Source organism: Dermacentor variabilis, chromosome 1 (genome assembly GCF_050947875.1).
Source record: "Dermacentor variabilis isolate Ectoservices chromosome 1, ASM5094787v1, whole genome shotgun sequence".
Lineage (NCBI taxonomy): Eukaryota > Metazoa > Arthropoda > Arachnida > Ixodida > Ixodidae > Dermacentor > Dermacentor variabilis.
Window position 1 is genome coordinate 94,752,361 of NC_134568.1, and position 12,755 is coordinate 94,765,115.

At 45.5% G+C, this 12,755-nt stretch overlaps 1 protein-coding gene across 1 annotated transcript; it reads right to left on the reverse strand.

Annotated features, from left to right (window-relative positions):
• Positions 1–9,915: 9,915 nt before the first annotated feature.
• Positions 9,916–12,413, reverse strand: LOC142571720 (uncharacterized). The gene has a single exon (XM_075680274.1). It carries the CDS (start codon positions 12,344–12,346, stop codon positions 11,708–11,710), a length of 639 nt encoding a protein of 212 aa, XP_075536389.1. The 5' UTR covers positions 12,347–12,413; the 3' UTR covers positions 9,916–11,707.
• Positions 12,414–12,755: the final 342 nt, after the last annotated feature.

Consider the following 12,755-nt stretch of genomic DNA (forward strand, 5'->3'; position numbering starts at 1 on the left):
ACGAAAGTGGATGAAGAAACAACTTGCCGCAGGTCGGGAACGGTCCCACGTCTTCGCATTACGCGTGCTAACGACCCACGGGGAGCAGCCACAATACCGGAACATGTAGCGCGTGGTCTTCACGTTGGCCTAGAGGCTATAGGTGGTGAGACTGAAACTGAATGCGTCATAAGTGGCGCATGCGAATTCCGAGAGCTTCGATGGCGTATAAAAGTACTCCCCGATTTTGGAGTGTCATCGTCGATTGCGGCCTGTCCTGGAGTCCTAACCTTGCTCACATACGAAGAAAACTGACTTCTTTTGTAGAGCTTTTCATATTAATCGCAGCGAAAATATGGGGATCGTTAGTGACTTCTATATTGGAGCTCTTTACAAAGCATTATTTTGGGGATTCTTTTTTGCTACAGCCTTCCAGAGTTGCCGAATACATACAGACGTATGTTCCGCGGACTTCAAATATTATTATTATTATTATTATTATTATTATTATTATTATTATTATTATTATTATTATTATTATTATTATTATTATCGTTGTTGTTGTTCTTGTTGTCATCATCATCATCATCATGGAGTCCACAATTGCTGGGACGTCACTGAAGCGCCATCGCATGACTGCACGACATTTTTGACATGATGATGATGAACTTTAATAAGAGCAGACGAAGCTGGTTGGTTCCAGAAAATATATATATATATATATATTTTAAATCTATGGTTTGGCATGGGGGCCGAAACCACGCTTCCATTATAAGGCACGTCATAGTGGGGTACTCCGGAGTAATTTCGTTCATTTCAGGTTCTATAACATACGCGGAATGCCCGGTGCACGAGTGTTTTCGTGGACAAAACCTGCGGACTTTACGGCACTTTTTTAAAGTTTTGTTCTCGCCTAAATATTGCACATTAGCTTATGTAGTCTTGAAATCTGCGTACACAAACCACTTACTTTTGCATGGTTGTCTACTAGTAATGAACATTGACGCCCGTAATATAGGATACCGCAGTTTTGTAGTAATACGTGACGTTGTATGGGAAAGCCTACACATGTAGTGCTCTCCTAACTGTGGCTAACAAAGGAACGCACACAACTATCAGTATTCGTAGACAAGTCGTTAGTGCAAACTTGAGCATTCCTGAGATGATCTGCTAAGTATAGCACAAGTTGTGCGGCAACACGAAGGAAAGAATTTGGGCTTTTTCTTTGTTCCACCGATTTCTAGAAGTAGCTGTTGTCCGGGACGCAGCCGCGGTGGACGAAAGTTCATCACTGTGTCGTTAAAGGCGTATGACCTCTTGATACTCAACCAAAACATGTAGAAGTGGCAAACATTTAAGCGACAGCCATGTCACCCATTTGTCTTATGTCCCTAGGTCCCCTTGTGCGAGCAGCTATTTCTCCAATTGTTTGCAACGCTGCACCAACCGACCCCCATTTCCACAGTTCTTGAGGAACGTTGGGCTGAGCACAACCGAAAGATAAGAAAGTACGACACCGAACACCGCGCACGTTAGCAAATAACTCTGCGTTTAACTTTCTGACGAGCAAAGCGTATGCCGCGATGTTCCCAAGCGCCGTATGCCTCGTCGCCGCGTGTTTCCCCTGCTCCGTTGCTCAAAGGCCTCGGGTGCGAGTCGTTATCGGCTCGGCTGGCGTACGCCGCGGGGCAGCGTCGCGGGCGCCATCTTGTCAGCGGCCCGTGGCACGTGGCGGCGGCGCGCGCCCCCCCCTCCCTCCCGCCTCAACGCTCGGGCGGCCGCGCTCGGCAGCTGTCGCCGTGGGCGCGCGCACCGCCCGTGCCTCGCACCCGCACGCACGTCGCCGAGCGAGCTGCGCAGCCGACGCTCCCCGAGTCATCGTCGAAACCACCGCGAGAGAAGATAACGCCGCCGAGAAAAAGCGTCGGTGGGCGCATGCCGCGTGCACTGCAACGGGCTCGTCGGTGCTTCATTCGCGCCTCGCTGCGACTTTTCGTTGCGACCCGACTTCGCGGTGGCTCTGTTTGCTTTCTGTTGGGCTTTGTGGGATGGCACGTAGTTAAGGGGAGGGGGGTAGCGTAGAACCAGTGGAACAACGAACAATGACGCAGAAACTGCGCTAACAAGAAGAAATGGTAGAAGAGGTGCTGCTGTTGGGTTTGAGGGTAAGAATGGAGGAGGGATGCGAAGGAGGCGGGGTGCCGACGCACCTAACCGCTTCTATACCTCTGCATGCCTCGTTGACCCTGTGGGGAGGGTCGCCAGCTTTGTGTATGTATATTTACTTTATTTGTTTTTTTTGGGGGGTGGGGGGCTTCGTAAAGGTGCAACTTTTATGCGTTCGCTAAGCCACGAATGACGAGGAGGAACATGCAACGATCCCTCTTTTGTCCCTAAATTAGCGGCCATTATAAGAGAGTGATTTATATTTCATTTTATTTATAATACCTAGCTTGCGTGGAATTATCTAAATTGTAAAAGAAAAATCTGTGAATGTCTTGGCCGATTTTTAACCGTTTAGCTACTTGACGTGATTCTCGTCGTAGTACCTGAGCGGACTCATCCTACGTAGTCTGTAGGGACGCCGCCAGTAAGACGCCCAGTCGTTGACGCTGTCTAGTTGTCCGTTGCATGTGGTTCTTGTATATGCTACGCCGAGGTTGTGGCCTATTGGCCTCCTCAACTTTCATTTTACTGTCTGTGTTTCCATATAATGATGGTCAACCGCTCTCAATATACAGACCCTGTGCAACTTAATTTCTCTTTTGCTAACAGCCGTGTAATCTAACAGTAAATTACTACTCTTAAAAAGGTACCGTATACTGGTCTCCTGTCCTTTAATTAAATGAGAACGTGTTAATGCCTCTCCGCTGACTAATATTTTACCACAGAGGCAGGCCACTTAGTTGACGAGAATATGCGTCCTTTTCTAGCCGTGCCGACATATAAGTTGATATACATCGGTAAGTGGAACTACATAAGACGTCGGATTGTCAACAAACTTTTCATATAAGCGCACATTATCGTAGACAACCTGTATCATATAATGGACTTGTTGCTATTCATGCACTCTTTATATTGACCTATCCCCCATCGTCAAGAACAATTTAAGGACGACATGCCTCTTATTTGCATGGTCACTACCAACACGTACGTAAATTCCGCGTTTACGTGCATTCCAATAGTACGACTGCCTTGTCCTAAGCAGGCGGAACGGGAACTAACATCGTAGAAAACAAATAGCATAAAAGGAACAACGGACAAAAGAAAGAACTGGGCAACAAGAGTGCTGTAATTATTTATTTGTCCACTATTCCTTTTGCGCTGTTTGTTTCCTGCGATGTTAAGCCACCAGCTCGCCCAGCTAGCCCTGCTCGCGGCGTTGAACAGGGGCTAGTAGGTGGCGCTGAGGTGACTTCTCTTAAAATCCGAAATACGTCGAGGAAAATAATGGGCGGAAATGGAAATAATAATAAAGAAAAGTAGTTATTTCTGATTCGACGTCTTTTCCCCATTAGACCTCGGCTATTGGTCAAGAGTTTTCGGGCTGCACGCACTTCACCTGCCTGTGCACGCGACGTTACAAAACCACGAAAACTCACCGCGTCAAAGGGACGTGTACGCGTTAAAGATGCATTAATACGCCGAACAAAACTGATTTTCTTCTGAATAGCCGCAGGCTGCCCTGTTCCGAAAGGAATGAAACATGGCTGCCGTCGGTCACTCAGGCAATGGCTACTCGCATTCGTTTATTTGCGTATAATAAAGCTTCCTGTGTAGCCATGTAACATTTTCAAGCACTTTCGGCACGTTTACGACCTCGTTCTGGCAACCCTTCTTTGCTGAGGATCCGTTTTAGTGTCATTCTTAAGCTTCCGTAATGCCGCCGCGATTTTCGACTAGCCACCGCAAACTAAGGGAAAGCGGACCAATCGCCGGCGCCGGCACCACCTTCTTCATCCGGTAATCGATTTTCAGTGCACTGACTCGGCCCCATCGATACCCTCTCCCCTTGTGAATGCTCCTCTCCTCTTGTCTGCCAATTAGATAAGACCAGCTGCTCAGTGTGCGCAATGTTATTCGTTTTTCAAGCAAACAAAAGGGACCTCCTATGATTGAGGAGAGTGTTTGATTGGTGTGTTCAGACAACCCTGCTGGTTCCCGCCCGATGCTTGCGTCGGCGGTTACGCAAATTTGACGTCAGGAGACTGGAATAAAAACATATTGGAATAGTTTTACGTTATAGGGCCACTGGAACATATAAACTAGCCTTTCTGGGAAGCGGCAAAGGGCAGGCAACCTATACTCCATAGCTTCGCTTATACGTGAAGCTTTGAAGAAAACGCTTTTCCAAACAGGATGCGATGAACCCGCTTTATGTTGATTCTAGTTTGAAAAAAGTTGTACGCAGCGTCAACAGGCATAAATATTAGTGTTATGAGAAGTCGAAGGAACTGTGACTTAATGAAAAAACAAAAAGTGAACACAGATGTTATTTTGAGCTAAAAGAAATACAGAGCCTCCGTATAGCACTGAAGGCGTACAATGACAAGAATTCAATAACTGTAGTGAAGGCATCGTAAGCTGGGTCACTTGTAAATTCCTCTAAACACAAGTGAGAATAAAGTAAGTGCTGAATGACGCTTTTTTTTAGTCCAATACAAATATATTCCAGAAACAATACCTTTATTATAAATGACACCCTTCTTTACGATGATCGGTAGACAACTAACAGGAGCAGCTTACAGTAAAATATTGAATATATTGCACTAAGGATCGTACCCTTACGTCTGACAGGCAGAAAAATAAACAGTCAATAAAAGGGAGTTTTGAAGCTACTATAGAGAAAAAGAATCTCCAACTGAAACTTAAGTGCGAGCTTGCCACTGAACCGCAAAGCACTTGTGCAACTGCAATGAAGGCAACAAATAAGGGCGAGCAGCGAAGTAACGATGTAAGTGAGTTTACAAGGAAATAATGAAACGAAGAAAGTAGTCTCCACATATGAGACGTTAAAGAGATGCAATGACTATTAGAAAGGCGAGAAAATTGTATGAGGGACCCGTGGGGGTCGGAACAGGAGAACTGCTCTTTATGTTTGAAATTCCTGGGTGTGACAAATTTACGGGCATCCGCATAAGTTCCCCATTTCTGAACGTCTGCCTCCGTTTTATCAAAGCAGATTGTAGCACGTAAGGATAAATTTAGAAGTGCGCCTTTCAAAGGTTTTCTAATAACTACAACATACACTCAAATTGTGTTCCCCTATCTCGATTATCTCACCAGGTGGGCACAATTCTCAGGCTTAATTGGCAAGTAATTGGCAGACACGGTTAACAAATGTGATCATTTAACTGTAACCACACTGTCGGGATACTCATATGTATATATGTCGGCAAATTCAAGGCGATTGTTACCTAACACACACACACTGACGTCGTAGAATTCGCCTGACGAGGACAATCGACGGCAAAAGGTTAACGAACCGCGAGATTGCAGAACGCGGTGCATTTCCGAGCAGTTTTCGACCGTAGAAAGTAAAACCGTGCCACATTAAGTTATTCGCATATACTAGTAAAGGCTGGAAATCAGGGCCCGCATTTGCAAAACGTTCTTACGCTAAAAGTGCTGCGTCACGTTGTGCAGCTAAACATTTCTCGCTGTCCCGAGTGAAGGGTGCATGTTCTTAACAAGCGATTCTGGCTTACAAAATGCTGTGTCAATATCGTCAGAGCACCTGTGCTCACTAAGCAGTTCATACGCTGGTGTTCAATAGTATGCGCTGGCAAATAAAGAGAGTGAACATAATATTAAGAAATGCTGTAGGCAAATGACAAGCGTTTCTAACAGTTCTTTTGTAAATTCTGCTGCTTTTTTCCTCGTGCCGCGTTGACCACCGGGCCTCTAGCCACCTATGCCTAAGTAATTCTGTGCGCTATAATAAAGAGGAGAGAGTGGGCCTCATGCGGAATCAGTGCAGGCGCAGGCGTGGATGGACCATCACCGACAGGCGTTTAGTGGAGGTTGAAATCGTCACCCTAACGTATTAAAAATTAAATTATGGGGCTTTACGTGCCAAAACCATTTTCTGATTATGAGGCACGCCGTAGTGGATGACTCCGGAAATTTCGACCACCTGGGGTTCCTTAAAGGGACACTAAAGCGAAGCAATAATTCAGTTTAGACTAATGAAGCATTGTTTGAGAACCCTGCAGGCAGTCATTTAAAAAAATTGTTTGATTATTAGATGAGAAAATGAAGGTACAAGTATCAGTATTCGAATTTCGCGCCGAAATCCCAGCGCCTGTACGTCAGCGTGACGTCAGGGATTCCAAGGTATGTTTTCGCATTTGGGCCGATTTGGCTGAATAAAGGTTCCCGAAACTTGCATTGTTTAATATTTTGTTCCTTTAGAACACATTGTAATCAATCTGTACCGCTATATATAATTAGTAGGCCCGAGAAGATACCATCAAAATTCAAGACGTCACAGGCCCCAGGTGCGGGAACTTGAGTAGGCGTCGCCACCCGTATTTCGTTCTTGCGCTTTTTCTGGCTTACCAAACGTCTTATCGTTGTAAGAATGGTGTTGTGGTGTTGAAGAACGGTAATTTACTCACGCAGAATAAATCACTTTTCACTTTAGTGTGCCTTTAACGTTCACCTAAATCTAAGTACACGGGCGTTTTCACATTTCGCCTCCATCGAAATGCGGCCGCCGTAGCCGGGATTCGATCCCGCGACCTCGTGCTCAGCAGCCCAACACCATATATCCACTGAGCAACCACGGCGGGTACCCTAATATATCTCTCACGTATCTTTAACTCGCTCATTTCCGGGAAAGATCTGTCTTTGGCGCCATGCTGATGCTAAATGGCCGTCTGTGATGAAGTCACTCTTACAGACAGAGTTTGAAATACTTGTTCTTTTTCCTTATTACCTGCGATCTCTAAAAAGTCTGGCTGGTGAAAGGGCCGACCATCCCAAAATCTTATTCACTCGTAAATGCTCACTCGTAAATACTATGTTCAGCATCAGGATAGGTTGAATTGTTCTCCTGCCAAAAGCTCTAGCGCAATAGCTTTTCGTGAATAGCAGAAGAATAAAATGATACAATACAATATTAAAATAAACCCATAGATTAAAAACAAAAGTTGTAAACATTTAAAAAAAACATCAAGTACTGTCGTACTGTGCCAGTCTACGGCGAGAAAGTTTTGGGCACTTCATCTGCGAACTGAGCTAGCTTCGTTTAATATTGGTAAATAGTTGCCATCTCATTTTTTTGCAGCCTCCTAAGCTAGTAATTAAATGTCAATTAGAGGAGAAACACCCTGATTGGGCGAAAATTCTTTTGCGGCAAGCTCACGAGTATTTAGCAAACATTAAGAACGCACTAAAAATAAAACTTACCTTTCCTCCAAAGAGCTGTTTCTGTTTCTTTTCATATTGGAAAAACCAGTGGGAACTTGTGTCACTCTAGAGAAGTGCCCGATGCCGTATTGGTAAAAGCCTACACTAAAATTTATTTCAACGTGCATACAATTGAAAGCTTTTTCATATGCCATTTTTTGTATTTGGGAAAGAGCGCCACGCTTACGAAGGCTAAAGTGCACTTCACGACTAACTCAAGCTTACTGTGATTGCGTGATTCTTGGTACAAAAACATTCAGTTTAACCTCTTCTCGCCAGCCAGAGGGGGCAAGACAGCACAAAAATATACCATTGCGGTGCCATTTACCTATAGTGCACGTCAGCGACAATGTAACAACTTCTCACATCAGGGCAGTCAAAAAGTACCTAACGCATAAAGACTAGTAATAGCAAATCATGTGTTGTAAGCGTCATAGCGTAGGTGTCGTTTGTTGCGGCAATCGCTACAGGGGAGGCGCTCGTCGCAGAAGTCTTGAAACAAGACATGAGTGGGAAGGGCTCGAGGTCAATTAAAAATTTCATCTAGAAAACCTCCGGAAGTGAAACGATTATTCCATTCTGCTGATGCGCTAGCATGATGCCGGAAAATGTAGAATTAATTAGGCATATTGTATTGATCAGCTATTCTTACTTTCGGGTGATTGGCATGTGTAGTACTGAAGGTTGACCGTAAGAAGCCGTAGCCTCCTTTTGAATCAGTTCGAACGCATGCCCGTCGCGGTTGTTCAGTGGCTTTGGCGTTGCGCTGTTGAGCACGAGGTCAGGGGTCTACTCCCGGCCGCGGCGGCGGCATTTCAATGGGGCCGGAATTCGGAATGAGTGCTAAAGTTTAATGCACGCCCAACGCACGGTACACGAGCAATAACGTTAAAAAATTCTGGGGTTTTACGTGCCAAAACCCCTTTCTGATTATGAGGCACGCCGTAGTGGAGGACGCCGGAAATTTCGACCACCTGGAGATCTTTAACGTGCACCTAAATCTAACTACACGGGTGTTTTCGCATTTCACCTCCATCGATATGCGGCCGCCATGGCCGGTATAGAGCAATAATGTTGTTGCGCCGTGCTTAGGGTGAACGCTAAAGAACCCCGGGTGCTCGAAATGATTCCCGTGTCCTCCACTACGGCGTGCTTCATCATCTCATCATGGTTTTGGCACCTGAATTTAAGGTAAGCTTTTAAAATTGATTCTAACCTCGTAGGCCTCCATGAGGGCACTTTCGGAGCTTGCTGGCATCCAATAAAGCTCGTTTAAGTGATGTAATGCTGCAAGGCGGTTTGATTGGAGACGGCAGCCATTCGCCGGAAAGTGCGTGCAGAATCGTAAGAAGGCACATTTGTCTCGTGTTGTCTCGGCGACATGAGGTCATTAACCCGTTAAAAAGATCGCATTAAAACAATAATGTAACGTCCGAAAATTTAACCGTTAAGTCGTCTTCCTCTACTGTGAAGCAACGCCACAATCATACTTTGATTACTCCTCTTGTTGTTGTCTTCCGTTCAATCGCGCACCGAGAGTACTCAACAAAATGGCGAAGGATTGCTGAGACGGAGTATAAAAGAAATGATCATTGTCTTTGCGACACCTCGCGGGGCGGAGATACTCTTCACACTGGTAACAAACCCACCGCGACACTGCTGCCGCTCATTCCTTGAGCCTATCGAAGTTCTCCGTCTCCTCCATCACCGCTCATCGCCGCCCCCATCGCCCGTCGGCTCATAAAGCGGTGAAGGCGCTTTTGTGCTTCTTAAGGACGACGGGCTTGTGCGACCACCTGTGTCTTTCATTGCAATTTCTGTAAGACCACACACGTCAACGAACTCACCGCAATTTCCTTCTTTCCTTCCCTCCTCTCTCTCTCCCTGTTATCTTTGTTTCCCCTTCCCCATTCCCCCGGTGTAGGGTAGCCAACCGGACGTTATTCTGGTTAACCTCCCTGCCTTCTACTTATCTCTTTCCCTCCTCCCTCCGTCGCCTTACTTCGTTACCATCCATGCAAGAACCGAGTTTTTCGGACACGCATGCGTGACTTTTCGAAAAAGGTTGCTCCCACCAAACAAGGATCCCACTTCAAGTTCACACTTCAAGCTGCGAAAGGAAAGAATAAGCCCAACCGCCCGTGGCTGTAAAGCTGCAAGCAAGTTTCAAAGAAATTTTAAAAGAAAGGCTTTGTGCCTTGGAACTCCTGCGAGAAGGTCTGTAATGATGCAGCGTAGCTCGTTTCGAATGAAGGTCGGTAATCATTCAACACCTTTAACATAGAACCATACCTTTTCTTTCCTTTTTATTTCCGTCTAGTAATACCTTTATAATTTTCCGAACAGCTCTTGCATATACCAAAGCGTCATCTGCGTAGAGTAATAATGACCTTTGCTTTCGGCTCAATGAGGAAGGGCAGGAGCAATAAGGGAATAGGGTCGTGTGTTTTGGCGCTCCTTTGAAGACACCAAAGGAAGCACACTAGACATCCTTCAAATAACACACAGAAACGTCGCCGATATGGTAAAAATATATTTATAGACATGGCATACGTAGACGTCGATCAACCATAATGGTGGTAAAATATACTCTACATTTGGCATCTTTGTCACTTCAGCTTTGGCAATGCTTTCAAACAGCTTGTACGCCGTGTGGGAACTCTCCTCGGCAGTGAACAAAATTGTGAAGAAGTAGCTTTCTCAAGTACTATTTACAGCACACAATTGATGAACAAAACAAAAATATGAGATATCACAAAACAACAAGTGTTCATAGGGTGTCTCTTTTCCACAGAACAAAAAAACACACATTTCTGTGACTTTTAATTTTCTGCATTAAGCTAGGACACATATAGTTGTGTTCCAAAGAGCATCAATAAAGCTTTGGTTGGGGCTAGTTGGTCCAAAGAGCACTTTCTGTAACATTAAAAAAAATTGAAGAAATAAGAAAATGGCATAAAAAAGCTACTTCAGTATTTTTGAGCCTCACCTTACAGGTCGAACGCAATCGCGACCCAACTTTCTTTCGTTTAAGGAGCTAGTCGGTAAAACAAGTCGCAGATGCGCTCAATCTGTTACGCCGGCGCGTCTTAACTATGGAAAGGCGCGCTTCACACAAATCTGTGGCCGAGTTAAGAATGCCTTTCGTTCGTGACTGCTCTTTGTCATTGGCTGGCTTCTTCTGCTACTAATATTGGCTAGCATTTCCCCATAAGAAATTCTCCCTTACGAGCTTATTGTGAATACGAGCCCCTGGTGACGTTAAAACGTCATATGTGATCGGTTTCAATAAAGGTTGTTTGCCGAAGTACGTGAAACAAACGAAGCAAGCCACTTGTGCTTATATTAACTAATTCATTAATCTAATTCCTATACCGAAGCTGCACAAGTGGATGTCTGGAACAATGTACATCTTAGGTGAAAAGTACGTGAATGTTTTACTAGGCGCTTTACATGGGGCACCAACGTGCGCGGGCCCATTTTTTTCGTAGTTTGACGTGAACCTGAGAATAACAAAAGATAAAGGATAGTTCAGCTTAGGATTGTGATGTATTACCGCCGCTAAGAATCTTTGTTGTAAATGAAACACACATATTCATTCGGCCATAAAGGCGTCCTGCCACGAGTTACTAGACGGATCGATTCACACTCTGCGTGGAGAACTGTGAACAAACAATTATCTCAGAGCACGAATTAGAGGCACACAGCGTACTCGTGCACAGAGTACACGAGACACAGGCACACTGCGCGCTCACTACATTTAGCTTGCCCCAACGATGTGCAAGATTCTCCAGGCCATACCTTAGTTAGCTCTATGTTCAAAGACTGAATCAAATAGCGTGTACACAACTTCTGCCAGATTGTTCTGCGCACCAACTGCAGCCTAGTAAACCAGTGCGCGAGTCCCATCTTTAAGTATCCAAGCTATACTGCAATAACATTCTTGCACGTTTAGTGCGTAAATTGTAAACGTATCTGGGCATTTCTAATGAGCCTGCCAGAACTCGTTTATATTCCAATTTAAGTTCAACTCATTCTGGGGGATCACTCGCCAAATATGCGTATTTTAAGAAACCACATGTTCAAAAGAGCTCTGGCGTAGGTTGGCTACTTCGGCCAATATTTGACGACTTATTAGGAGCTTGAATCACAAATTCTGAGTAAGTGCACTGTAGCCAAACTTCCCATACAAGTTGAGTTTGTAGAAAAAGTTGGGCGACGTTCAGCCCATTCGTATGGAGAACCAACTGCTCTTTCATACGTCAACAGCGAGACACGCTAGGGCACTTTCGCCGATGACTGGTGGCGGTTTTCCTCAGCAATCTCGGACCAAGAGGTCGGTGAGCGCCGTGATATAGCTCTGGGCCATTTGAAGTGTCTCAAACTTGGACAACTTGCGGTCGTCGCCGATGGAAGGCACTACTTGCCGAAGCCGATCGAACGCAACGTTTAAACCGTGCATTCTCCGCCTTTCGCGGGCGTTCGCGGCGAGTCTTCGTTTCTTGACGACTACGGGAGGTGGTCCGGCTGCGGAAGGTGACGCTGGCATCGCAGATATGACCTCGGCACCAACACCACCATGCTTTCTCTTCAATCCCTCAAGCCCGAGCATGGAAGTTCCGCCTCCCGTTCCCGATCCTAGCGAATTGTCCGAATAAATTGCTGGCTCGTCATTGTCGAATCCGCGAAGTCTACCACGGAGTGCCAGCAGTCTCTTGGCTTCGTCACTGAAGAACCTGTTTGTGTCGGTGAAAAGAAGGAGGTCGCTGTCTTCGTCGATACCAGCTGGCGGAGCGTGGTCGGAAGGCACCTGGTGCAGACTTCGGGTGTGGTGATGGCCAGAGTAGATGGCATGCTGGCTCGGAGACGCAATGCTGAACACGGGAACATCCTTGGTCATGCTGTACGTACTGGTCACAAACTGGCTGCCCGCCGCAATCGGCTCCATCGTCATAGTTCACAAAAGTATGTGGGCGCTGTTCTGCAGGTTTCAGTCTTGCTTGCCGGTGCGTTAACTGCGGTCTGGCTTTATCTGCGATAGAAAGAGAAAAAAAGTGCCATGGCGACGATTACTCGTTGGCACAATGTCTTGTAATAACCCAACGAAGCTTTGAACTGAGCCACGTAATTACCAAACGTGACGAAACACAGTAAGTTGTGCTTCTAAAAGGGTAATGAAAATGTTAATTTGTGCTGTACTGTTCCAGACTAAATAGCGTTTACAACGAAAATCTATGCAGAATATATAACAAAACTGCATAGCGACTACGGCTGTTTTGTGTGAAGAATATCTTTAACCAATACAAGCCCAGAAGAAAGCGGCAACATCCATGGCCACAAAACACCGGAAATATAGCATAGGA

Coding starts and splice junctions, on each gene's coding strand:
- LOC142571720 (XM_075680274.1), bottom strand. CDS start 12,346: ATGACGATGGAGCCGATTGCGGCGGGCAGCCAGTTTGTGACCAGTACG.